Source organism: Erythranthe guttata, chromosome 5 (assembly GCF_056151865.1).
Source record: "Erythranthe guttata isolate IM_541 chromosome 5, IM_541, whole genome shotgun sequence".
Lineage (NCBI taxonomy): Eukaryota > Viridiplantae > Streptophyta > Magnoliopsida > Lamiales > Phrymaceae > Erythranthe > Erythranthe guttata.
This window is the reverse complement of record NC_142537.1, coordinates 18,815,906-18,840,613: the sequence shown is the minus strand read 5'-3', so window position 1 is coordinate 18,840,613 and position 24,708 is coordinate 18,815,906. Positions and strand designations below refer to the sequence as shown.

Here is a 24,708-nt window from a genome sequence, read left to right as displayed (position 1 = left end):
CACTTTCATCTACTTTCTTACTAATTACCTACTAATTACCAAAGTCATTCTATCATTTAATTAATTAAAAATAATAATAATAATAAATAATTAAAAACAAATAAAAAAAAATAATTGAACAACTTGATCCATCGGCCCATAAGCGTTTATTTGTTTGGGCCGGTTAAGGACCGACTATACCGAATTCAAAGAAGGGCGCTCCTGTAATTATCACATTCTTCGGAGGACATAACCGCCAATTTCACATACCCCTTCCTCTCAACTATAAAGCCTCAACCCTATCGCTCCCCATTATTTCCTAACGTTTTTCTCTGCAGAATTTCGAAACCCTAATCCCAACAAAACCCCAAATCCTCTCAATCAGACTCATCAGGTAAACCAAATAAATCCAATCCCTAGATTTGCTCATACGTCATGTTTTTTTTCTCCTTTGAAATGTAAGATTGTGGAAGATGGGGTTTTCTAAATCAGATCTGTTTTTTTTTTTACTGTAGCCCACAGGTCAATGGGAGACACTAAGGAAAACGAGGCGTACGAAGAAGAGCTTCTCGACTACGAGGAGGAAGAAGAAAAAGCCCCTGATTCGGTTACCGTTAAAGCCAACGGGGAGTCCGGCAAGAAGTGAGTTTTTCCTATTTAATTTGTTCTTTATTTGAATAGATCTTTCTCCCAGTTACTGTGGACCTTCACGTGTTTTTTATTTACTATTTGTATATGTTTAAACTCAAAGTTTATATGATCTTTTCCAGTTTAAGTTATATTGGAAGATTTTTGTTGTATGTAATGATTGACTGAGTTATTTTGCATCTTCTGTATCACAGGGGCTACGTAGGGATCCACAGTTCAGGATTTAGAGACTTCCTTTTGAAGCCAGAGCTTTTACGAGCTATCGTTGATTCGGGATTTGAACATCCATCTGAAGGCAAGATATGTTTCCAGTTGTTTAGTTGCACACTTGATTATGTTTATATTACCGTGCAAGTAGTTTGGGACAATTATTTCAGTTTATTCTTAGCACTAAACATCCTGATGAATTATACATCAAATGTTATTGGCTTGAATTATATACTTTTTTGAATTCCAGCAAATTCATATTGTTTCATGTTGATGGTGAAGTATGTAGAATTGAAATCAGACTTAGAAGCTATATGATTTCAGTTGCCATACTTCTAGGAGAATGTAATGAATACATTTTATTATACTTTCTTAAATAAGCTTTCAATTTCAAGGAAGCTTGTTCATTCAATCTTTGTTGTGTAAATGGTCTTGTCCTTTTGTTGGTCTGTGATAACCTTCTTTTGTTGTTGGTTCGTTTTGTGAATTATCACTGTAGATATTTGACTTGGCAACATTTTTTACTGTTTTCAGGTAATTCACTACTATCACTCTACCCTGGAGAAGTTCAATGGTAAAACCTTTTTTAATTGAAACTGAGGCTTCCTTGCATCAAATTTCTTTGGTTCATCATCAGTTCAACATGAATGCATACCTCAAGCAATTTTGGGGATGGATGTTATTTGCCAAGCAAAGTCTGGTATGGGGAAAACTGCTGTGTTTGTGCTGTCAACAATGCAGCAGATTGAACCCATTGCAGGTCAAGTTGCTGCTCTTGTCCTATGTCATACGAGGGAACTGGCTTATCAGGCATGAATCCTACTTATGGTCAATTTTGATTCTGCATTTATATTAGAGTTTGGACACTGATGTTTCTTGGAATAACATCATCCGATATTCTCTTCACGTTTACGTCTCTAATCATTTTAATATGCACCTTGCTTACTGTGGGTTCACTGTTCCATATTTTGCAGATCTGTAATGAATTCGAGCGATTCAGCACGTACTTACCAGACACTAAAGCTGCTGTTTTCTATGGCGGTGTCAGCATAAAAAACCACAAAGATATTCTGAAGAACGAGTGTCCCCAGATTGTTGTAGGGACTCCTGGGAGGATTCTTGCTCTAGCAAGAGAGAAGGACCTTTCTTTAAAAAATGTGAGGCATTTCATTCTGGATGAGTGTGACAAGATGCTCGAGTCTCTTGGTATGTCTGCCCATAATTATTGAACTTTATCATGACAACCTCTTTTTCCCCATCAAATCAGCTGGAAGAACAACAGTATTTACTTACTCAGTCATTTTGTATATCCTCAGATATGAGGAGAGATGTGCAGGAGATATTCAAAATGACACCTCATGATAAGCAAGTGATGATGTTTTCTGCTACGCTCAGCAAGGAGATTCGACCTATCTGCAAGAAATTTATGCAAGATGTAATGTCCTGTGGCCAGTCCTACTTGAATTTTGAAGTCTACCATATTTCATTTACTCCAGCTTTCTGCAAGTGACATGTCGAAAATGCAGTTGTTGAAGCACTGTATGCTTGCCATGTCATGTGTTTATCTATCCATCTGACACCTGATGATTCATGTGGAACGGGTTGGTAGATTTGGGCGCATGGAGTGGTGTAGTTTTCTAGCTGGTGCTCCATTAGTCGGCTTTTTGCACTTAATCTTTTTTTTTTTCCTTTTTGTTTTAACTTTTCACTTTATAGAGTAGAAAATCAGAGGGAGTGGTGTGGGAAGTTTTTTTTTCATATGTTGCTGGATAAGTAGTTATTTAGAGCAGAAGTGGTGACACTAGTTGTTCTGACTGGTAAAGTCTGCAAGGAGTTGATGCAGATGGACCAGAACCTCAATTCGGGGCATGTTCGTCCATCAATTCATTTCATACTGGATACAATTAGCTTCTCGTGGGCTCCTAATTTTCTTTACTGTGCCATTTCTTCCTTTCAGCCTATGGAGATTTACGTGGATGACGAGGCGAAATTGACACTTCATGGTCTTGTACAGGTTTGTCTTTGACATTTGAATTATTTTTTCTAGCATTTTTAAGTTATATTTTCCTTACTGGTAATTCCCTAATTTCAGCACTACATCAAATTGAGTGAGCTAGAGAAAAACCGAAAGCTGAACGATCTTCTTGATGCATTGGACTTCAATCAAGTTGTCATCTTTGTTAAAAGCGTCAGTAGAGCTGCTGAGCTGAACAAGTTGCTTGTGGACTGTAATTTTCCGTCTATATGCATTCACTCTGGCATGTCCCAGGAAGAGAGGTTCGTTTGACTTATCTTAACCTTTTGTATTTGACAAGCGATTGTTGACTCTCTTAGATTTGTTGTTGGTTCCTTTATTCGCTCAACTATCACATAGATGTATGAATGGAGCCAGCTCTGTTAAGAACATGGGTTCTGTGTAATCAATCGATCTTTGGTAATGATGTTTATAAAAGTTGCCATACCAAAGGACTCTATGTTTTGTGTCGAGATTATAATGAGAATTTAAAACTGCAATACTTATTGCAGCAATACTATAATTGTATTGTTAGTAACAGAAGACGGGATATTGTCTCTCCTAAAAGCTGGATAGTGTATTACTATATTTTGAATTGCCTCGATTGATGTTGTCCTGAATTGGCTCCCGCTGCAGATTGACGCGGTACAAGTCATTCAAAGAAGGGCACAAAAGGATTCTTGTAGCAACGGATTTGGTCGGAAGAGGAATTGACATAGAACGAGTGAACATTGTCATTAACTATGATATGCCAGATTCAGCTGACACTTATCTGCACAGGGTATAATTTTGTTGCTGATTTTCCTTCGCATAGACAAGGTTTTTTGTTGGATTTGAATGTCTAGTTCTAATATCTTACTATTTGTCTGTGGTAGGTGGGTAGAGCGGGAAGGTTTGGTACCAAAGGGCTTGCCATCACTTTTGTTTCATCAGCTTCTGATTCAGATGTTCTAAATCAGGTTTGTTATTTTAATATTTGGTTGATTTGTCAATTTTCTTATTTGCCGGCATTCTATGAGATTGACTCCTATGAACTTGCCAGGTTCAAGAAAGGTTTGAAGTTGATATTAAAGAACTGCCTGAGCAGATTGACACTTCTACATACAGTAAGCCTCCCCTACTTTTCACTAGGGCATGTTATGTTTCTGTTTTCTATCAGGACTATACATTTTTTCAAATTTTGATCATCCTTTCAATATGTTCTCTTTATTTGATGCAGTGCCGTCTTAGACCCTGTGAAGAAACACCGTCTGCAGGGGTGTAGAGAGTTACTTGTGGTTTATTGAATTATGTCCGGTATCTGATCCATTTATATTCAGAGAAAAAGTTGACTGTTGTTACATTTGGGATAGCTAAGAAACTCGTATGCATATTTCATTTCTGATGCAAATTATGTGCGTTGTATTTTATTTGCTCCCTAGCTCTTGTGGATTGTTTGATTAGTCAACCCTTTGTGTTGCCTGACTTTCATTGCTAAGTTGGATGGTACATGCGTATATGCTTTATTTTGAACTATATTTTTTTCATTGCTATTGTATATAGTTTTCCTTTTCTTTTATTTTTGAAATGAAAAATCATCTGGACTGTTTTTCTTTGATAATACAAATAACTATTGATGGAATCTACACAATTCAACATGTTTTTAGAAATAGAGGATTGTAATTGATGTTTGAGTTTTAAGAATATACTATAACTCCACGTTTTTAGGAAATTAACGTGTAGTGAAGTTATTTTTGAACGTATCAACAATTTTCAGCAAAAATCGTATTTTGCTTTACGATTACAAAAGATTTAACTGTTTGTTGACTCTTTCAAAAAAAAAAAAAAAAAAACCGTTTGTTGACTGTATGGATAAACATGTCATGTACAATTTTCAGCAAAAACCCTTGTATACAATTTTTTTATGATTTTGCTTTATGATTAAAAAATTAATGAAATTATTTTTAGATCACCTGTTTGTTGACTACGTATGGATAAACATCTTATGTACAATGTATATGAGTGTTAGAAGATATTAATTTTTTTTTTTATCATTTCAGCACTTAAAAAAAACCCACTAGTTTTGAATTCCTTTCTAAATTGACATTATATTTTATGTTGTATTTTGCAAACCAACCTTATTCAGATATAACAGCAACACAATTTTTACCAGAAATCGTTACACGAGCACAATCCATCTTTAAAGTGATGAAACCGGTTCCTATCGCGTACGACAATATCCCGTTTATATATCACCGATATAAGCTTCGTAGCAGAGTGGCAATCATCACAAATTCGTAAATTCTTCACAATTCTAATAGTCGAACCAGGACTCGTCTTCAAGAGCCCAAAAGCAATAGCTAGCTTCTCACTGTGCTTATTTACAGCACCTTCTTTATCTTCTTCCTCAATATCGTGTAATACATTCTTTGTTGTAACAACATATCCAGCTCCTCTAATCTTCTTCTCCATTTCATCAACCATCTCGTAAATCTTTCTGTATTCTCCGTGCGATTTATCACCTGCTACAAATTCATATATCCCATTATCGAGTTCAATCATCGTACTTCCCGGAATCTTTCTTATACCCTTCTTCCCCATTTCTTCTCTAACTGTGGTTTTCTTTTGCCAATTCGACATTTTCGCGTAAATTCCAGAAAGTAGAACATAGTTAGCCTCGTGCATTGGCTCGTTCGAGATAAGATCCTTTGTTATTCTTTCTCCAAGATTCAACTGATCTTGAGCTCTACATGCAGATATCAAGCTTCGCCAGATAACGGGATTTGGCGCGACGGGCATTTTATCTATGAACTCTACAGCCTCGTTTACTAATCCAGCTCTGCTTAACAAATCCACCATGCATCCGTAATGCTCAATCCTAGGCCTAATCCCATAATCATTCACCATGGAATCGAAATACCGTTTTCCATCTTCGACTAAACCAGAATGGCTACAAGCGGTGAGCAAGCCGATGAACGCTACATCATCGGGAACTACCCTGTTTCTCGTCATCTCCTCGAAGAGCGAAACGGCCTCCAAGCCACGCCCGTGCAATGCCATACCGAAAATAACGGAAGTCCAAGAAACGACACTCCTCTTTCTCTCGGGCATTTTGTTGAAAAATCTCAATGCGCTGTCGACATCTCCGCACTTTGCAAACATGTCAATTAGCACATTGGATAGCTCGGCTCTCATCTCGAACTTCTCCTTGTCAATGTAGGCGTGGGCCCACCTCCCGAGCTCGAGGGCGCCCAAGTCGGCACATGCAGAGAGCACCATCACCATGGTGATCTCGTCTGGCCGAGGCCCGGCATTTTGCATTCTTCTGAACAATTTAATGGCTTCGCTCGACATTCCCCATCTCACGTACCCACCTATCATTGTGCTCCAAGAAACCGAATTTGTCTTAGGCATTTCATCGAACAGCTTTTCTGCGAACTCGATCCCATTTCTGCAACTGCAGTACATGTGAATCGTGGCATGCAAAACATGGGCATCGCCGCAGAACCCGAGTTTTGTAACCGACCCGTGAACCGTTTGGCCTAAATTCAAGTCCCCCATGCCAGCACATGCCTTTAGAACGAAAGGGTAGGTGTAGTTATTGGGTTCGATACTATGACTTCGCATTTCTTTGTAGTAACGTACAGCACTGCGTTTAAAATGGGTAGTAGTAGCAGTCTTTGCGTAAGCTTCAATAACAGTGTTGAAAAGGAATGTGTCGTAGAAACCGGGCTCCGACTCTGGGGAGAAAATAAAAGAACAAGCATAGTGGATGGCATTGAGGTCTGAAGAAACGGAGGTGAATTTTGTGAGGAGAAAAGGGTTGTTCTGATGACCAAGTTTGAGAATTTTTGCGTGGATCTGTCTGAGTTTGAAGAAAGAGTTGCAGAGCTGAAGGAGATTTAGGCAGTTTTGTTCTGCCGCTCCTTTGTACATTGTTAACATTATAAAAACAGAGCAAAAAACATGTCTGAGAGAGAGAGAGAAGAAAGGTATATTAATATGGGCAGACTGCTTAACTAAAATCCATGTCGATATTATTAGAGGGGTTGAATTCCATTTGCAGAATTTGCAAAATCCATGTCTAAAATCTTTAACCTCTGTAAGGAAATGCTTCTCTCAAACATTCGATCAAGATTCATTTCAACCACCACCTCTGTTTTAGTACCCACCCACGAGCAAATAGCCCATCTGCTTTTAGAGCAAAAATCAGCAAGCGAGGCTCTCCAAACCTTCGAATGGGCTTCGAAGATTCCGAACTTCACCCACACTGTGTCCACCTATCGAGCTTTGATCCACAAGCTCTGTACTTATCGGCAGTTCAAGACTGTCGACCACCTGCTCGACGAAATGCCCAAGAGAATTGGTTTGCCACCAAACGACGACATCTTCATCACTATCGTCCGTGGTTTCGGGCGGGCTAAAATGACGAGGGAAGTAATCAAAGTGCTTGATTTGGTGCCCAAGTTTGGGGAATCTGCCGCCACCCCTTCTTTGAAGCTGTTGAATGCAATTCTTGACGTTCTCGTGAAGGAAGATATCGACATTGCAAGGGAGTTCTATAGAAGAAAAATGATGGGGTGTGGTGTGAAGGGTGACGACTACACTTACGGCATTTTAATGAAAGGTTTTTGCTTAACGAACAGAATCGCAGACGGGTTTAAGCTGCTGCAAGTCATGAAAAACCACGGTGTCAAAGTCAATGTCGTTGTGTACAACACATTGATCTACGCTCTCTGCAAAAATGGAAAGGTAGGCAGAGCTAGAAGCCTAACGAACGAAATGAAAGAATTTAGCAACGTAACATACAATATCTTGATATCGGCATATTGCAACGAAGGAAATCTAGTTCAGGCGATGGTGATGATAGAAAAGTGCTTTAGCAACGAATTTGTGCCGGATATTATCCCCTTGACTAAAGTCATCGAAATTCTATGCAATGCAGGACGAATTTCCGAAGCTGTCGAAGTATTAGAAAGAGTGGAGAAGAAGGGAGTGAATCTTGATGTTGTGGCTTACAACACTCTGCTCAAGGGTTTTGCTAAAGCAGGAAAAGTGAGAGCAGGGTATGGCTTTCTCAAGCAAATGGAGATGAAGGGGTGTTTGCCAAACACGGAAACCTACAATATTTTGATTGCGGGTTTTTGCGAGTCGAAAGGATTTGACTCGGCTCTCGATTTGTTTCATGAGATGAAACGAGCATGTGTAAATTGGGATTCAATCACTTTCGAGACTTTAATATATGGGTTGTGCTCGTCTGGGAAGACAAGTGACGGGATTAAAATCTTCGAACTCATGTGCGAGGAAAAGGGTCGGTTTTTAGGATGTATCGGGCCGTATAACAGCATTCTGTACGGTTTGTACCGAGATAACTGTCTCGACGAAGCGCTCGAGTTTTTAAGCTCAATGAAGAATCTGTTTCCTCGTGCTGTGGATCGTAGTTTAAGGATTCTACGATTGTGTAAAGAGGGCGGTAATGTGGCAGGAGAAAAAGAAGAAGTGAACCAGATTCTTGACAAGATGAGTGAAGAAGGAGATTTGTTAAGTGCACCTGTTTACGCAAGTTTGATTCGAAAATTCTGCGAAGAAGGCTGTTTGAAACGGGCGGTTGAAATGACGAACGAGATGATTGGGCGGGGTTATTTCCCGGTGGGGTCGACGTTTAACGGTTTGATCGGGGGGTTGTGCCGGCAGGGGAAAGTTGAGAGGGCAGTGAGGCTGGTGGAGGATCTGAAGACGAGGGGTTGTTTGCTTGATTGTGAAAGCTATGGGCTAATAATTAATGGATTTTGCAAGCAAGGGGAGTTTCAACAAGGTTTAATGGTGTTGATGGAAATGATGGAGAGAGGTATTGCACCTGATTATTGTATTTGGAATGCTTTGATTATGGTCACTTTTGATGGCAAGACTAAGTTTTTAGATCATAAACTATTGCAGTTGCTGATTCAGACCTGATTTTTGAATCAAAAGGTACATTATATATTTTGAAATTTATTGGACTCAGTGTAGCAGATCTACATTTCTCTTTTAAAAATAAGATTAACAAAATTCATTTATAAAATAAATCATTACCAAATTCCACAAAAAATAAATAAGAAAAAAAAAGAGTTCTTGAAGTGGCTGGCCGAAGCCGTGGCCACGTCAGTCAGTCCCGCTACTTTTTGGAGGCCTCTCTCCATAAATAAACAAAATTCCAATTGATCTCAACACACAAGAGATCAAAAACAAAAAAAACCAAGAGGATAAAGCAGAATCAGACAAAGGAATATGAAAAAAATATTGTTTCTTCTGTCGTCTAGATTCTCCGACCGGCCCTCTAAATTTCGCGCTACCAATTATCGGCTGTTCTGTGATCGCTCACTTTCTTCCTTCTCCAGGCGTCCTGGTTAGTGAGCATCTCGTTCTTAATTCTTAATTTTTGAATGCAGGTTTTCCTCTTTGGAATTGTTTTTTTTTTTTTGTTTTTTTTCGTTTTGTGTCAATTGGTTTTGGTAATTTCGTGTGTTGTATATGTCAAACTTCAATTTTGATCGTGTCTGAGAATTTATGGATTTTTCTGTTTGTCCTGAATGAATTAGCATGTATAAGAAAGGCAAGAGATTTATTTAGCTGAATTAAAGAATGACCAAATTCATGCAGTAAAATAGTTTGTTATAAGATTATAGTTTCTTAGTTATGTTATCAACTATTTGTGGAGTTTTAAGTTTAAGTTATGTACTTTATTAAGTTTGGGATCAGTAATACAGTTGTGCAATTCCAAATTAGGATGAAATTCAAAAATCTCGATTCTCGTGTTCAGTTACAAGCATCCAAATATGATATTAGTCTATTTATTCAATTTTTTTCTCCGGTTAGTTTCTCTAATTACCCTCCTTAGATTTTTCTTTGAAGTATCATTCTCCATTTTATTTCCAGGGCCGGTTACTTATTACAAGAGTCTCGTAAATCAAGGGAAGTTGAAACATGATCCTTACCAAGAAAAGGTTGCTTTTGAACTGGACAATTTGCTTGGAAGACTGGACCAATACGAGAAAGATATGGAGGAATACCATGTAGGACTTATTCTTAAGATAAATACTTTTTTCATTTTCTTTAATGTCTGTACCAAATCTTATATTTTTGTTCTCACGATTTCATAGACGAAGCTTGCTAAATGGGAAGAGAGTCGGGAAAATGAGAGAAGACGGCTTTTGATGAAGGAAGCCAATGCAAAACAGCAGGGAGATGCTTCTTCTATAAACAAGCGTCGGAATTTTTTCCAAACATGGATGTCATCACAGTGAGTTAAATATATTTAAAAAAAATAAAAATAAACAATAAAAGAGGAAGAAGAAAGAACTCCATGTTATTTGTCAGTCTTGTTATTTTATGATCTTCGGATTGATTAGTACGTTTTTCTTGAGTCAGCAAAAAAGTCGATGGTGCTGAACAAGGCGTAGGAAAATGGGTGTCGTATCTCAACAGAGAAAAGAAACTAGATTCTATGGTGGGCCAGCGTCCGGTTGCTCCTCCAGCTCCCAAAGGACTATACATTTATGGAAATGTCGGAATTGGTTTGCTGCTGAATCTTACTCAAATCAATTGCATTACATTTTAATTACGATTTATTTATTTTTTAAATTTTAATTTCCTTCATGATGTCACAATCCTTGTCTTAGGGAAGACAATGCTCATGGATATGTTTTATAGTGCCACAGAAGGAATTGTTCAACATCGAAGAAGGCTTCATTTTCATGAGGCGAGTGTATATGAAGTCATCTGTACTTATATATTGAATAAAAATGGAATAGTAAAAGGGAATAAGGATTATATCTTATGAGCAAACAAAATAATCAGATTTCGTCGTCATTTCATAATTGGCAGGCTATGCTTCAAATACACGATCTTATGCATAAAGTGTGGAAGAATAAAGAAATGGAAAATTCTCTTCAGTCCAGCATTTCAAACTGGGTTAAGAATCTTCCGTTTGATACCAGAGTTAAGGAATGGCTAGTTGAAGAAGAAAGATATAAGCAAGAGATGAAGATTAAGAATATTCTTCCAGCTGTCGCCGACAAATTTCTTGTCGATGGACAAGGGCGTCGAACAGGAGCTAGTATTCTTTGCTTTGATGAAATTCAGGTTCGACATTTTTTTTGTTATTTAGGACTTGTATTTGTGAAGATTTCATAAGTTTATGTTGTCCATTGAACTATCGATTTTTGGCTTATATACAGACAGTTGATGTATTTGCTATAGTGGCATTATCGGGAATTTTAAGCAGATTATTGAGCACTGGAACTGTTCTTGTGGCTACTAGTAATCGTGCACCAAATGAATTAAATCAGGTTCCTTCAAGCATATATTCATGATTTTGTCTCTTTTAATTTAATGGTTTTATTTGTACTTAACCATAATCTTGTTTTCAAAGGATGGGATGCAAAAGGAGATATTCCAACAGTTTCTCACGAAATTGGAGGAGCACTGTGAAAATGTGCCGATTGGAAGTGAAATTGATTACCGTCGTCAAATAGCAAAGAGTTCAATTGATCAGGCAAGAACGTGTATTTAGTCCGAAAATGCAATTTGAATTGTTTCAAGAATTGATTTTTCGTTAGTACTGAAATTTGTCTTGGTGTATTATTCAGAGTCATTACTTTTGGCCTCTCGATAGCACCATAATAAAGAAATATGAAGATATGTGGAACAAAATTGTGGAACATTCCGGAGGGACGGTCACTTCTCAGACTCTTCCGGTTATGTTTGGAAGGTAAATAGTATTTTCAATCATAAACATTAAGTTAGATAATTAATTTTTGGATCTTTGATTTATGATATATTCTCGATTATGATTAGAACATTGGAAGTCTTCGAGAGCTGCAATGGGGTTGCGAGGTTCACGTTTGAATATCTATGTGGTCAGCCAGTATGTTCTATTTATTACTTTTTAATTTTTTTTAATGTTTGTTGATTGACATTATCATGTATTTTAGTGGTTAAATTTTTTGGAGTCTCGTGGTAATTAATGCAGATCGGAGCAGCCGATTATATTGCCGTTGCTAAAACTTATCACACGGTCTTCATAACAGATATTCCTGTTATGAGTATGCGTATTCGAGACAAGGTAATATTAGAAAGAATTGCAGTTTCAATGCCATTAGTTTAATAAGATGGGCTGTAAGTACATTTTTATTTGTCAGGCAAGGAGATTTATTACGCTGGTCGACGAATTGTACAATCACCACTGCAGCCTGTACTGTTGTGCTGCTGCTCCTATCGACGATTTATTTCAAGGAACCGAAGAGGGAACATTGTTTGATTTAGAGAGGCAAGTATGATCTGAACCGAAGTAGCTTATAATCACTTAATTATTACAACATGGTATTTGAATGAAAAAAAAAACACTGAATGTGTATTTGTCCTATTTTGCAGCTTCCAGTTCGAGACAGAAACAGAAGACACTAAGCTCAGACGAGATGTTTTGGCAGAAGCCAACACGACGACTAGTTCTCGAGAAAACACCACAGGAATTATTTCCCTTCTTTCTGGTCAAGAGGAAATGTTTGCTTTTCAAAGAGCTGTGAGTTTTTTTTTTTTTTCTTCGTTTCTCCGAGAATAATTCTCTTTCACGAAGAATAATAGGAAGAGTTTGTGTGCAGGTTTCTCGGTTGATTGAAATGCAGACGTCGTTTTACCTTGAAGGGGTTCGTCAAATTCATCCTTATTTCCAGGAAAAGCAAACTGCTGGTTCATTTGAGATTAAAGTAACTGGCTAACAAACACCATTCTTTCTTAGGGTCATTTGTTGTTGGGAGATTAGAGTATGTAGTTCTCTGCATAAAGGCAAAAATAAATTTACTTTAATAATTTATCATCACTCAAAGGTTATATTTGGTATACACATTGCAGATTGATATAAGATAATTGAAACAAAGTGTTCCTAAAACCATTGTTGTTGTGTATGGTTGAAATTGAAGTTTCCTTATGTAGTGTGTGTGTGTGTGTGTGTGTGATAAGACAAATGCATTTCAATTGTGAAACACATCTCTTTCCATAGTCTACACTCTTAATAAAATATCCAAGTGAGAAATTATAGTGGGGCCCACCCACCACTCATTGCTTAGAGCCAAACAATAACATGCACCAGTTGATGAAGCTTATTATATTCTCAAGATTAAGAAATGAGGTATGACCACACAATTCCCAACTTCATTTCTGACCAGTCTGCCCAAATCCAAGGTCTTAGAAGAATAATCAAGAATCATTAATTATTACATCTCTTATTAAATGTTCTATTATTAGCTTTGACATGCATTGATGGCCAAATCAAAATATATTAACAATATCAAATGTATATACATATATAAATAAATGCCAACATAAATGCAGAGACTAGTATTGGTATTGATTGAGTATATATAAAATCCAAAATTCTACTATTTTTATATGGTGTTGAGTTATTTTTCCATTGGTTGACATAATTTATACATCTATATATATTCTCTTAGATGGCCCTTCTGGGGTTTGAAGAGGGGCTCCTTTCTTTAGATTCTTCCATTCCCTCTTTCCTTAGATTCTTCATCCTAATACATACTTAGTATTCTATCTTTATACTACTGGTTTTTTTTTTAATCTTTATTTTATTTGTTGAGGAATTAGCATCTTTTGGCTGATATTCTCAAACTACCCTGTTGTCAAGAATGGAGTTTTTGCCTGCCCACTTGCCCAAAAAAATCGAATCTTTTTCTACTTCAAATATGATATTTTTCATATGTGGTGGTGTTCTTAATTTCACCAGATAGTTTTAGAGAGAGAAAGAGAAGTAGAAGGGATTGTATATTGAGGTTTTTGAAAATCTTGAAGGATGAGTAAAAAAGGAGAATCTCAGTATTTGAAGTTAAACAACACTGGTTTCTCATCAGATTCTCATACTAAGCTTCAATGGAGCTTTCAAGATTGCAATTTGTACCCTATTGGTGGCTTGTTTGCCTCTATTGGGCAAATGGGGAATAACGAAAATGGGGGTCTCAAATTACCACCACACGCAGATTTGCTAGTCAAGTATGTTTCATTGCCTGAGGGGTTCAAGATTTTCGGCATGACGGAAAATGAAAAGGACTCGATGATGTCCGAAAATAATAAAAAGGGTCTAAAGCTTAAGATCAAGATTTCGAACCCTTCGTTGAGAAGGTTAGTTAGCGGTGGAATTGCCGGTGCCATTTCAAGAACCGTTGTGGCTCCATTAGAAACAATTAGGACTCATTTGATGGTCGGTAGTAACGGGCATTCGACTAGTGAAGTGTTCGAAAGTATAATGAAAACCGATGGATGGACCGGATTGTTTAGAGGGAATTTCGTTAACGTCATTCGAATTGCACCCAGCAAAGCCATTGAGGTAAACAAAAAGAAAGAAAAGAACTTCGAAAGAAATTAGAGCTGCGTATATATTGTTCTGTTTAGTGTGCTATTGATAACTTGTTTATATATCTTTGTTGATTCATACTCATATGTATTTTGCATTTAGTTTGATGTTTTCACTAATTCTTGGAAAAACGAAATATCTTGTGCAGCTATTTATTTTCGACACCGTGAACAAAAACTTGTCACAAAAACTGCCTATTCCTCCTTCCTTAATAGCCGGAGCATGTGCCGGAGTCAGCTCAACTCTAGTCACGTACCCTCTCGAGTTACTCAAGACTCGATTAACTATACAGGTAAACAAAATGTCGTATCTAAAACACACTTATCTCGTTACAATTTTGCGCTTATTATTGGCTTATTAGTTATTACCATAACTCAGAGAGAACTATACAACGGATTGTTCGATGCGTTCGTTAAAATACTGCAAGAGGGTGGGCCCGGTGAGCTATACAGAGGTCTCACTCCAAGTGTTATTGGAGTGATTCCATATGCCGCCACAAACTACTGCGCTTACGATTCTTTGAGAAAAGCGTACAAGAAAATGTTCAAACAAGAAAAGATTGGAAATATCGAGACCCTATTGATTGGATCTTTTGCCGGTGCTGTTTCGAGCACTGCCACGTTTCCTCTTGAGGTGGCTCGTAAGCACATGCAAGTCGGTGCTGTGAGTGGGAGACAGGTGTACAAGAATGTTCTGCATGCACTTTCTTGCATACTCGAACGAGAAGGGGTTTGTGGTTTGTACAAAGGGCTTGGACCGAGTTGTCTGAAGCTGGTGCCTGCTGCTGGGATTTCGTTTATGTGTTACGAAGCTTGTAAGAAGATTTTGGTCGAGGAAAAAGATAAGCAATAGATTAAGAAGTGTGTTCTTCGGAGGACGACTTTTCGACATCTTATGGATATTTTACAATTTTATTGGGAGAAGAAAATTTTGTTTGGGAGATATGGATTTATGAGATGAAAACTTACATGTATTGTTAGACATGATTTTGTTTATTGGATAGAACTTAGAAGTCACATTTTTTGGCTCATACAAATTGACAAAACAAAGAATCTATTTATTAGGTAATGTTTGGAAAAAAAAATTTGCTAACGTCTTAAAAAAAAATATAAAATTATTACATTTAACCTCAAATATCTGGTACACAAAGTTCAGCAGCAATTGCAATTCATTAAATTACAACACAAAAATGAAAAGGGTCCCCTCAAAACAAATGCCCATTTTTAACCATCACACTCTTTCGGACAACATAACTTATAAACCCAAAAAACATAAAAGAAACTTTTTTTTCTTCTTGTCTGTCCTTTTATATACACCAACACATAACTTAGCAGTTGACCCCACATTGACCCTGTGCAGCTTTCTTCGTAGCATCCGAAGTGAACGGGTCTATCCGCACCCAAAGCAGCGAGAAAATCGAAGCAAGCAAGACAGACCACACGATAACTATCGTGGGCGTGCGGTTCTGCCTCCCCAGCAAACCCTTAAGGAACGGATACAAATGCACAATCACCCAAATCGCGAAAAACAACTTCCCGAAAAGCGGTCCCCACGACTGGTACCCGCTGTTGATAGCTGCCGAAACTCCGGCGACAATTCCGACCATGTTGATGAAGAGGACAGTGGTCGGAGGAATGATGAGTGAGGTCCACTTGAAGACGTACAGCTCAGCAAAGTCTCCGTCTTCGTCGGAGGCTTTTGAAGTGACGGTGAAATTTGTGTCTATTCCGGCGAGGACTTTCAATAGGCCTTGGAAAACGGCGAAGAGATGGGCGGAGGTGCCACCAATGACCCAGAACTGCTCGTTCCTCCACCAATCTTCGATGCTGACGCCGCTCCACCGCATCTCGAGTATTCCGGTGGCGAAAATTGACATGAAGAGGAAAATGAACCACATACTCGCAAAATTGCTAATCTGCAAATGTGAATTGGATAGGTGTCAAATCTTGTATTTTAAATTTCAGTCCAAATTTGGCAAAATTCATCAAATATGCAGTCCTTGCATTTGTCTTTCTAATACATATTGAATCGCTTAGACCTGATGAGAGAATTATGCATGAATGAGAACCAAACATACTCCAAGGAACTCATTGTTCGACCAACAAAAAATATTAATAATAATAAAGATAAAGGACAAACAAAAACCATCATACGAAAATCAAGTAACGACAGCGAAAGTTTTTTATTATTACCTCGGGAATGATGAATTTGTTGGTGAGAAGACAGACCGCAGGAAGAACACAATAAGCAAGCAAAGGAATGGAGGTGAGTGGATACACGATGGTGTTGATATACGCGAGCCTCTCAAGGAGCTGCAATCTACCGCTGTAGCCGTACCATATAGGGCAATGCCTGCTCAGAAGAATCTCAACTGACCCTAGGGCCCACCTAAGAACCTGGTTCAATCGATCGGAAAGATTGATAGGTGCAGACCCTTTGAAAGCTGGGCGAGGCGGCATACAGTACACCGAAATCCACCCTCGTGCGTGCATTTTGAAACCAGTTAGAATATCTTCCGTCACAGAACCGTATATCCATCCAATCTATAACCCACAAAAAAAAAAACCAGAATTAAAAATGCTATCTTTAGTAAATATAGCTAATTTTTTTTTGCAATAAAGTGGAACTAAAAAGCGAACCTCTTTGCCCCACTCGCTCTTATCCTCGTACCCACAGCTGATGACGTGGATAGCTTCTTTCAAAAGGGTAGCTGGGTTTGTTGTGGGTGGAATGCCTCCCATTTCCATGAAAGTCGCGGCTATGAAAACCGGAGATTGACCGAAACGCTTCTCCAAGTTCTTCTGAGACATGAGAAGTGACTTCTCATCGTCATATCCTGTCCAAATAATTTAAATTTTTTTATTAGACTTGTCAAACGAATGAGAAATTGAAGAAAGTAATGAACTTTATCAAATAAAGATTATATATTTACCTTCGACACCCTCTTCAATATCCTCCATGTTAAAGATAGGAATGGTGGATTCGGTTCTTTTAACCGCTCGTTTCTTGTCAATGTACTTCTTATTGGCACTTTTGTCCTTCTTTCTTGAACCGCAGCAACTTTTGACTATAATGTTTGGTTGGAGATCTTCTTCCGTTAGGACAGGGTCATAACCGTATAAAGCTTGCCTGTTAAAGCAACACCCTGTTCCGACATAAACGGGACCTTGTAGCCCGTCCAGCCCTTTCAAGTTAATCTGCAGTCACGAACATTTCCAGCGGTTAATTATTCACACATACGCACATACACTATATATATAATATTCAGACATCCATGTGGCGGGACCTACATCGAAGAAGACAATATTGCGATTAGCGTATCTATCGTGCAAATCAATTCCATCGAAACGCTGTGGAAACTGCACGTAGCAAGTCTTCTTTCCGTAAGCAGGGTCCATCATAAAACACATGGCTTCTTTAAGAGCTTTGCTGTTGTTGAAGTAGTGATCACAATCGACATTCAAAAGATACGCTCCGTTTGTTAGGACAGCAGAGACTCGAATCTGAAATGCACACACAGACAACAGTCAATACGTATGTTGTCATAAACAAGATCATCAATTTATTACAAAGGAACCATATACTTAAGCGTAGAAATCACTTACCAAAGCATTCATAGCTCCAGCTTTCTTGTGATGCTGAAATCCAGGGCGCTTCTCACGAGAAACATAAACCAATCGAGGTAGCTCGTTTCCATCTGTATCAAGACCGCCACTGTGCCCCAAAAAGACCTGTTTTTGAACAAAGGGTGAGATGAAATAATAGAAAAAGAATAATACCGAAAAATTAATTAAAGATAAAATATATATACCTGGATCATTCCTGGATGATCACGAGTGTTATTTCCAGGCCAAGGAGTTCCATCTTGCATTGTCCATCCTTCTTCAGGCATCTTTTGAGCCTTTGCAACAAGAGCATTGATTCTTACCTTAAATTCTTCGTATTCTCTCTGCAAGAAAAAAAAAGAGTAAGAATGCAAAAAAAGGGTTAGCAAATATGGTTACACCTCATTTTTCACTTGAGAAAAGAAAGGGGAATAACTTGAGAATTACCTTCATTGCTCGACGTTCTTTGACAAAGGAAGGCTGAATTTTGTCCTTGAGATAATCTATCTTCTGAGCAAAATAGAACTCAGGGGCTCTAGGCTCGATACTGTGTTTCTTGCAGAACGGGACCCACTTCCTAGCAAATTCAGCAGTTTCAGACAGAGACTCGAAGGACAGCATCGCCGAACCATCGTCCGAAACATAACACGAGACTTTGTCAACAGGGTAATCCACAGAAAGGATGGACAACACAGTGTTTGCAGTTACGAGCGGAGGCTCTTTCAGTGGGTCCACTGTACTCACAAACACATCAATCGGTGCCAACTGTGACGGCTCACCCTCTCTATCGTATCTGACAACAAAAAAACAAGGAACATAAAGTTTAGTACGGAAACAAACAAGACATACTCAAAGAACCAATCTTTCAGACAAGAGGGTTTTAACATCATCCACTAACCTCAGTGCTAGTCTTTCGAGATAGGTCTCTCGGTTAATAGGGTACCATTTTGGAAACTGATCGAGAAGCCAAGATAAGGCAAACCAAATCTCGCAAATAACTGATGTCAGCCACAATGGATAAGCATCTTTCACTGGATGAGTACAACGGTATTGCAAGAAAAAACCCAAAATGATCAATCGAAAAATGATTATGACACGGTAAGGGGTAAGATGGGAAGATGAAATTGGCACGATTCGACTCATTGGTTGCCGAGCATCATCAGCCCTGCCAGCAATATACATATATATAAACTTTTAGTACGGAAAAAAGATGACTCATTCATATTTATCTTTTACTAATTTTAAGAAAATAACCAAAGTGCGTATGATTACATTTGAAGTTCCTCTCCGTTTGAACCCGTGCCTTCGGTATCTCCTTTCCCTTCACTGTATTTATTATTAATATGCACCATATTTTTATCCTGTTTTAGTTTCCAACTATCTACCCTTTCCTTCCAGTCAACATTTCCGAGTCCGTACGAGTTCAAGTCTTTGGAAGGGTCGACGATTCTTACAGGAACTGCATAAATTAACAATGTCGTCAGTCGTTTTGTCAAATGAAAAAGATCCAAGACGTACAACCTAATGAACACAAGCAGCAAACCTGGCTGACGTGGATCAACGTAAGGAAGGGAGTGGATACGATCTCCAGGTCCCAAAGGTCCCGAAGTACTTCTAATTGAATTAGTGTCTTGTATAGACGGAGGAATCTCTCCAGATACCTATCAAATTTTTTTCCAAGAAAATGAGAAAAAGAAGATATATAATTAGCTAGAAGCACAAATCAACTAACATAGTAATTTGTGGAAACAAGATTTAAAAGAGCATTGTACTCGTGAATTGGTAACAATCAATTGCAGCTTCAGAATATTTTTATGAATATTCGGTGACTTACTTGCTGCCCATTGGTAAGAAGAGGGATCGGTTGTTGAGATTCACGTCTAGAAGATGCAGAAAGCTCGATTTCATCCCCATGCCACTGAGATCGAGCCTTGTTTTTACCCTGAGAATAACTAAACTCGTTCTCCAAATCATCAACATCGTCCTCGTCATCATCACCATCGACTCGCGGACTCCCTAATAAGAGATACACAGAATTAATATAATAAATTTACTACATAAAAAAAAAAACCTACGCAATATACGAGAAAAGAGTACTGACCTTTCTGTCTCTTGTACCTAGTTTTACACTGGGGGCACGACTGATTACCGTCTTTCCGTTCGTATTCATAACAAGCTCGGCAAACTGGAAAGGCACATTCATTACAAGCAACGAAGACATCACCATTGGCAGTCACTCCGACAGTGTCCCCACATATCTGACATATCTGCCCGTTTATATTCTTCAAGGGCTTCGGCTGCACAATGTATAGAACACTGAATCAAGATAGATTCTCAAGATTTCCCTTCGTTACGATCCAGTGAATCAATTTAATCCATATCAAAAGTTTAAATACTTTAGCTAAACTTAATCAAAGAAAGTTAAACAATCATCGATGAGATATACAAATGAGGGTACATCATCAAGAGTTTACAAAAAGAGTCGGGGGCAATCGGCATATGATTCGAGAATTGGGTGTTCTTCCAATTCATGTAAATCAGAAACTACAAATCAGTCAAACCATTACACAAAAAATAAACCTTTGAAGATCTCAGTAGTGTTAGTCAAAAGGAAGTCTATTTAGTCTGATCCCATATTAAATGTAAGCTATTTCACTCCAATTCCAACACACAGATCTAAAAACAGCATAAATTTGCTCAAAATCGAAAAAATTGACCGAACCCATTTCTCAAACCACATCAAGATCCAAACTTTATGCTCCAAGAATCACTACAGCACTATCAGCTATCAATCAGATCTAAACCCAATTGCACAATTAAAAATAGAAAAACGAAAAACAAATTAAATAAATAATTTCAAGAACTAAAACCCAAAAATGCAAATCAACAAAAAGAAAATAAAGACATACCCCACTATCAGAATCGTGGCGAATTCTAACAAGCTCATTTCTTTTGTGCGATCCAGCCACTAATCCTCCACTCGCCTCCATTTTGCTTTATTACAACCACTGTAAAATACGAGGTTTTCTGTTAGATGATGGGTTTTATGATTTATGCTGAATGAAAACCTCAACGAACAGTTTGGTCAGCTGAGATGCATTTGGTGTTGAGATTCTTAGCCTCAATCAATCGGCCATCTCTCTCTCTCTCTCTCTTTCTCTCCCTTCACTTACATATATATACAGTCTTTTTCTTCACTTTCTTTGAAGAAATAATTTGCTTTATTTTTTAATAATTAATAACGTTACGAATTTTTACCAGCTGAACCGGTACGCAACAGTATCAGACTGTCGGTTGTACAAGAGATTTTCTAGTGGGAGTTGTTACACAACTCTCATTACTCTAAAATTTGATATATGATATATGATACATAAAATATATACAAAATAGAAGAAAAATAAATATAAGGTAGGAAAAAAATGCCATAACCCATGTTTCAGATTAAATTATTGAGATTGTTTTATTTTATGTTTTATAAATTACAATTTTTTTTTAATAAATTATATATGACATAAATGTATCAATAAATATGCATCCTATGATGGTGTATAACATTTTAAATATTCAAGAATATTTGGAGAGCAATATAAATATATAGTAAGCCATTTAAGTTATGAACTTAAGTAGTTATTGTTAGTTTGGATTTTATTATTTTTCTGTATTTAAATTTTAGTGAGGCAATATTAATTTGTAATTAGTGTGTGGTGAAATGAATTTCATAAATTTTCATGATAATTTAGTTTGAATGATTCAATTTTAAATTTTAATTTTAATAGAATATAATCAACAAGTATAGCGATGAACAAAAAACGATCATAGTTTTCGAGTAGTAATAAATATATTATATTCAATTATTCTTGAATTATTTAGGTAGTATTCAAATGAATATTGCAAAAGAACAAAAAAGCACTCAATATAATGCAAATTTAAAAAATATGCTTGATAATTTAAAAGAAAATGAAAAAGCTAATTGAGAATGGAAATGATCCAATGAGGGCACGTGGTATTGTACATTGTGCATGAGAAGTGGTACATATAGTGAAGAAGAATGTGTACGTAGATGAGTTGCTTGTAAGTTGTCATAAACAGGCTGTAGTAAGTTTGCATCTACCGGTAGTTGCCGGTTGCTCTCACTGACAAAAATAACAAGCTGTCGCCTGTCGGTGCACTTTTGTTTCTAAATGCACCCCCATCTTTATCTAATTTACTATTGCACCCCTTGCCGTCTTATTATTATTATTAATTTATTTTTACAAATTATTATTATTATTATTAGTACTACTACTACTACTATTATTTATTTTTATTTTTATTTTATTATTTTTATTTTATTGTTATTAACTCAAATATATATGGACAGATAGAACTTCCCATCAATCACTATTAGTATTTAGGAGTAAAAAATAACAAAATAATTAAGAAATAGATGACTAAATAAATCCAGCCACAGGTCAATTATTGCTGCTTAACTAATTATCAAAACCGAAATTTGAATTTAATAATACTAATTAGATGTGAAATTTTAACCGATGGTGCTTTTTATATAGTAGTAGACTGTAGTACATCAAGAACACATTTTTTTATTTATTCTTGAATTATACATGGAAAGATGATGCGTCACTTTTCACTCTAACTATCACAAACACTGTCTTTCATCAGACAACAATACTACATAGTGTAACCAACTACTCCATTCCAAGACAATTTTGATTTATCCTAATACATAATCTTGATTTATCTTCTCTGTATATATATATAAGCTTCATCTCAGGTTGTATTCATGAAGATCCGCAAAACCACATCGACGTGTGTACTCGTTGTTTCTTCTCTCCCTTTTAATCTCCGAACTTGAATGACAATATTTATACCTATTTTCTCCCCTCTTGTAAGCCTGCAGTTGTGTTCTTCAGTATCTGCAAATCATAACCGAATATAAGAGACAAACATGGATTATACACGTATGAAGTAAACGAATGCAAATATTCGATTATTTGTAGAAAAAAATGAACTTTAGTGTTTCTCTCTAAGTTGTTCATTCACAATCGATCCTTAGTTCTCTTGCATCATAGTTCGCACCGAAAAATACTTACAAAATTTATCCATTCCACTACTATTGCCAAAAGGGTAAAACTACATTCGGCTAAGATTACTATCAACTAATGACAGATTAGCAAAAACAATTTTTACCCGTCAAAGGATCTCACTTTGCGATAACAGACTCGAAGCTCAAGATGATTAATTTCCGACTTACGGACATTTAACGTTTTTTTCTTGACAAACATGTACGACAAAACAAACATCGGAAAATTATTACCTGTCGGAGCATTTGGTTCTCGTTTTGCATAGTGGAAAGCCTTTCTTCCAGCTCAGCATTACTGGTTTCCAACTCTTTAACCCTCACCTCCAAATCCGTCAAATAAGCCTTCTTCCTCTCCCTTGCTTGCTGTGCCGAAACTCTATTCCTCAACAACCTTAATCAACAAAAAAAAAAAAACGAGCAATTACAAAAATGACCCTAAAAGATAAACCACATAAACAAAAATGTCACAAGTTCCTAACAAACTACTCGAAATGTAATGGCGGTGAAAGATAACTACCTAGACAACAAAATGTCCTAACAAACTTCACGACACGTCCATTTTCAATATCCATCAACATGTATTTGGTGAGGGGACCCAAAAAGAATATTAGTGGACCGAGTGATGATGTGGCTGGATATGATTGAATAAGGATAGGCCTAACCATAATAATTACCTTTTTAACCTTTTGTTTTCTTTGTCCGCCGGGCTTCTCCCTCTCTTCTTTGTACTGCCGGAGGATGGCTGGGCGGTACCCGCAGTGGAGCCGCCGTTACGGCCCGAAGTTGTGGGACCGGTTGCCTCACCTCCAATCTCCGGCACTCTTCTTATCTCATCATCACTCTCCATACCTTTGCCAAGTTCAATATGAGTTTTCTTTTTTTTTTAATATTATATCATATGAGTCGTAAAATGATCCATAATTAGATCCCTAATTTTAACGCCAGCTCTCCAGATTTCGAAGAAAACAAACGCCGAATCCAAATAAAAAAATCTCACATTATTCAATACATTAACATACAAATTTCACCCAAAAAAAAAAATCCACTAATCTAAATTCATGAACTCAAACACAGTCATAAACACAGAAGCCTCTGAATTAACATTGTATTAGCTTAATCTTGAACTGCACGAATCTGATTAACACCCAGCTGATTAATTACCCTAAAAAGAAGATCCTTAATCTTTTGCTAATGCTGCAAAGAAAGATTCAATTTTTAACCGAAAATACACAGACCCACTAAAAAAAAATCACAGGGGCACCATTGGAACCCGCCTAATTATGCAGAATATACATAAATAAAAAAAATTAGTTCAAACAGAAAATGAAATTTAATTTCCAAAAGAACCCATCGCAGAAAATAAGCTAAAAGAAAAAAAAAAGATTAGAAAGATACCTTCTTTGACTTCAAGATTAAGGGCAGAGCTCGAAGATCGCTCACTACTAGAAGGCAAAGAGCTGGCCGCCATAGAACTTGTCGCTTGATCTTGCATTTCTGCTTTTAATTTTTTTTATTAAAAAAAAAAGACAAGAAAAAAGAATGTCCTAAGTTGCAAGAAGAGAGAAAAAAAATGGTGTAGAGAGAGAGAGTAGGTGAGAAAAAAAAAGAGCGGGACGTTAATGTTACAGTAAAGAAGGTGGTAAAAAAAAGGGGAAGATGCTGTGATGGTACAGTAACCGTTGGATTGGATTTGATCGACGGCGTAGGAATGATGAGCGTGGCCGTGTTTTAAGCCATAACGTTTTGGATTAATCAAAGGTGGGTGGATTTGGATCGTGGTTTAATATTAGCCTTT

At 37.2% G+C, this 24,708-nt stretch overlaps 7 protein-coding genes across 10 annotated transcripts; 4 read left to right on the top strand and 3 right to left on the bottom strand.

Annotated features, from left to right (window-relative positions):
* Positions 1–225: 225 nt before the first annotated feature.
* On the top strand, positions 226–4,448 carry LOC105963567 (DEAD-box ATP-dependent RNA helicase 15). Of its 2 annotated transcripts, none has more exons than XM_088818203.1 (12): positions 226–373; positions 495–621; positions 822–922; positions 1,472–1,644; positions 1,809–2,040; positions 2,151–2,269; positions 2,792–2,848; positions 2,927–3,111; positions 3,485–3,629; positions 3,724–3,807; positions 3,891–3,954; positions 4,068–4,448. In XM_088818203.1, exons 2-12 carry the CDS (start codon positions 506–508, stop codon positions 4,076–4,078), a joined length of 1,287 nt encoding a protein of 428 aa, XP_088674329.1. In that variant the 5' UTR covers positions 226–373; positions 495–505; the 3' UTR covers positions 4,079–4,448. The 2 variants fall into 2 exon arrangements, with proteins under 2 accessions (XP_088674329.1, XP_088674330.1); XM_088818204.1 differs by having other exon boundaries at positions 286–373; positions 1,369–1,644.
* Positions 4,449–4,972: 524 nt separating this feature from the next.
* LOC105963560 (pentatricopeptide repeat-containing protein At4g21065) lies at positions 4,973–6,827 on the bottom strand. The gene has a single exon (XM_012987969.2). The coding sequence runs from the start codon at positions 6,770–6,772 to the stop codon at positions 4,994–4,996; it is 1,779 nt and encodes a 592-aa protein (XP_012843423.2). The 5' UTR covers positions 6,773–6,827; the 3' UTR covers positions 4,973–4,993.
* Positions 6,828–6,907: 80 nt separating this feature from the next.
* On the top strand, positions 6,908–8,826 carry LOC105963558 (Pentatricopeptide repeat (PPR) superfamily protein). The gene has a single exon (XM_012987965.2). The coding sequence runs from the start codon at positions 6,908–6,910 to the stop codon at positions 8,780–8,782; it is 1,875 nt and encodes a 624-aa protein (XP_012843419.2). The 3' UTR covers positions 8,783–8,826.
* Positions 8,821–12,752, top strand: LOC105963559 (AFG1-like ATPase family protein). 3 transcript variants are annotated; one of them, XM_012987968.2, is made up of 14 exons: positions 8,821–9,212; positions 9,743–9,879; positions 9,967–10,106; positions 10,235–10,380; positions 10,486–10,565; positions 10,691–10,948; positions 11,044–11,154; positions 11,238–11,360; positions 11,455–11,576; positions 11,663–11,732; positions 11,838–11,930; positions 12,007–12,134; positions 12,239–12,386; positions 12,490–12,752. In XM_012987968.2, the coding sequence occupies exons 1-14, from the start codon at positions 9,095–9,097 to the stop codon at positions 12,580–12,582; spliced, it is 1,767 nt and encodes a 588-aa protein (XP_012843422.2). In that variant the 5' UTR covers positions 8,821–9,094; the 3' UTR covers positions 12,583–12,752. The 3 variants fall into 3 exon arrangements, with proteins under 3 accessions (XP_012843422.2, XP_012843421.2, XP_088674327.1); XM_012987967.2 differs by having other exon boundaries at positions 12,466–12,752; XM_088818201.1 differs by having other exon boundaries at positions 9,011–9,212; positions 10,235–10,370; positions 12,466–12,752.
* A 107-nt stretch (positions 12,753–12,859) lies between these two features.
* Positions 12,860–15,258, top strand: LOC105963562 (adenine nucleotide transporter BT1, chloroplastic/mitochondrial). Its single transcript, XM_012987971.2, has 3 exons — positions 12,860–14,201; positions 14,377–14,520; positions 14,607–15,258. Exons 1-3 carry the CDS (start codon positions 13,671–13,673, stop codon positions 15,078–15,080), a joined length of 1,149 nt encoding a protein of 382 aa, XP_012843425.2. The 5' UTR covers positions 12,860–13,670; the 3' UTR covers positions 15,081–15,258.
* A 66-nt stretch (positions 15,259–15,324) lies between these two features.
* On the bottom strand, positions 15,325–21,185 carry LOC105963557 (cellulose synthase A catalytic subunit 1 [UDP-forming]). Its single transcript, XM_012987964.2, has 14 exons — positions 20,743–21,185; positions 19,935–20,130; positions 19,668–19,849; positions 19,377–19,494; positions 19,106–19,292; positions 18,732–18,998; positions 18,281–18,626; positions 18,040–18,177; positions 17,834–17,959; positions 17,519–17,731; positions 17,161–17,425; positions 16,868–17,064; positions 16,421–16,771; positions 15,325–16,143 (listed from the first exon to the last, which is right to left on the bottom strand). Exons 1-14 carry the CDS (start codon positions 20,821–20,823, stop codon positions 15,556–15,558), a joined length of 3,255 nt encoding a protein of 1,084 aa, XP_012843418.1. The 5' UTR covers positions 20,824–21,185; the 3' UTR covers positions 15,325–15,555.
* Positions 21,186–22,353: 1,168 nt separating this feature from the next.
* Positions 22,354–24,612, bottom strand: HY5 (Basic-leucine zipper (bZIP) transcription factor family protein). Its single transcript, XM_012987974.2, has 4 exons — positions 24,309–24,612; positions 23,588–23,762; positions 23,148–23,304; positions 22,354–22,746 (listed from the first exon to the last, which is right to left on the bottom strand). The coding sequence occupies exons 1-4, from the start codon at positions 24,403–24,405 to the stop codon at positions 22,702–22,704; spliced, it is 474 nt and encodes a 157-aa protein (XP_012843428.1). The 5' UTR covers positions 24,406–24,612; the 3' UTR covers positions 22,354–22,701.
* Between the last annotated feature and the right edge of the window lie 96 nt (positions 24,613–24,708).

Excerpts from the sequence above, each read along its gene's own strand:
- LOC105963567 (XM_088818203.1), top strand. The coding sequence starts at position 506 with ATGGGAGACACTAAGGAAAACGAGGCGTACGAAGAAGAGCTTCTCGAC. Across the intron at positions 923-1,471 it reads ATTTGAACATCCATCTGAAG|TTCAACATGAATGCATACCT; the intron begins GCAAGATATGTT and ends GTTCATCATCAG. Across the intron at positions 3,630-3,723 it reads CTGACACTTATCTGCACAGG|GTGGGTAGAGCGGGAAGGTT; the intron begins GTATAATTTTGT and ends TGTCTGTGGTAG.
- LOC105963560 (XM_012987969.2), bottom strand. The coding sequence starts at position 6,772 with ATGTTAACAATGTACAAAGGAGCGGCAGAACAAAACTGCCTAAATCTC.
- LOC105963558 (XM_012987965.2), top strand. The coding sequence starts at position 6,908 with ATGTCTAAAATCTTTAACCTCTGTAAGGAAATGCTTCTCTCAAACATT.
- LOC105963559 (XM_012987967.2), top strand. The coding sequence starts at position 9,095 with ATGAAAAAAATATTGTTTCTTCTGTCGTCTAGATTCTCCGACCGGCCC. Across the intron at positions 10,949-11,043 it reads TTTGCTTTGATGAAATTCAG|ACAGTTGATGTATTTGCTAT; the intron begins GTTCGACATTTT and ends GCTTATATACAG. Across the intron at positions 12,387-12,465 it reads TGTTTGCTTTTCAAAGAGCT|GTTTCTCGGTTGATTGAAAT; the intron begins GTGAGTTTTTTT and ends GTTTGTGTGCAG.
- LOC105963562 (XM_012987971.2), top strand. The coding sequence starts at position 13,671 with ATGAGTAAAAAAGGAGAATCTCAGTATTTGAAGTTAAACAACACTGGT. Across the intron at positions 14,202-14,376 it reads CACCCAGCAAAGCCATTGAG|CTATTTATTTTCGACACCGT; the intron begins GTAAACAAAAAG and ends TATCTTGTGCAG. Across the intron at positions 14,521-14,606 it reads AGACTCGATTAACTATACAG|AGAGAACTATACAACGGATT; the intron begins GTAAACAAAATG and ends ACCATAACTCAG.
- LOC105963557 (XM_012987964.2), bottom strand. The coding sequence starts at position 20,823 with ATGGAGGCGAGTGGAGGATTAGTGGCTGGATCGCACAAAAGAAATGAG. Across the intron at positions 18,627-18,731 it reads CTCGAAAGACTAGCACTGAG|ATACGATAGAGAGGGTGAGC; the intron begins GTTAGTGGATGA and ends TTTTGTTGTCAG. Across the intron at positions 17,732-17,833 it reads CTGGAGCTATGAATGCTTTG|ATTCGAGTCTCTGCTGTCCT; the intron begins GTAAGTGATTTC and ends TGTGCATTTCAG.
- HY5 (XM_012987974.2), bottom strand. The coding sequence starts at position 24,405 with ATGCAAGATCAAGCGACAAGTTCTATGGCGGCCAGCTCTTTGCCTTCT. Across the intron at positions 23,763-24,308 it reads TAATCTTGAAGTCAAAGAAG|GTATGGAGAGTGATGATGAG; the intron begins GTATCTTTCTAA and ends AACTTGGCAAAG. Across the intron at positions 23,305-23,587 it reads GAAAACAAAAGGTTAAAAAG|GTTGTTGAGGAATAGAGTTT; the intron begins GTAATTATTATG and ends TTGTTGATTAAG.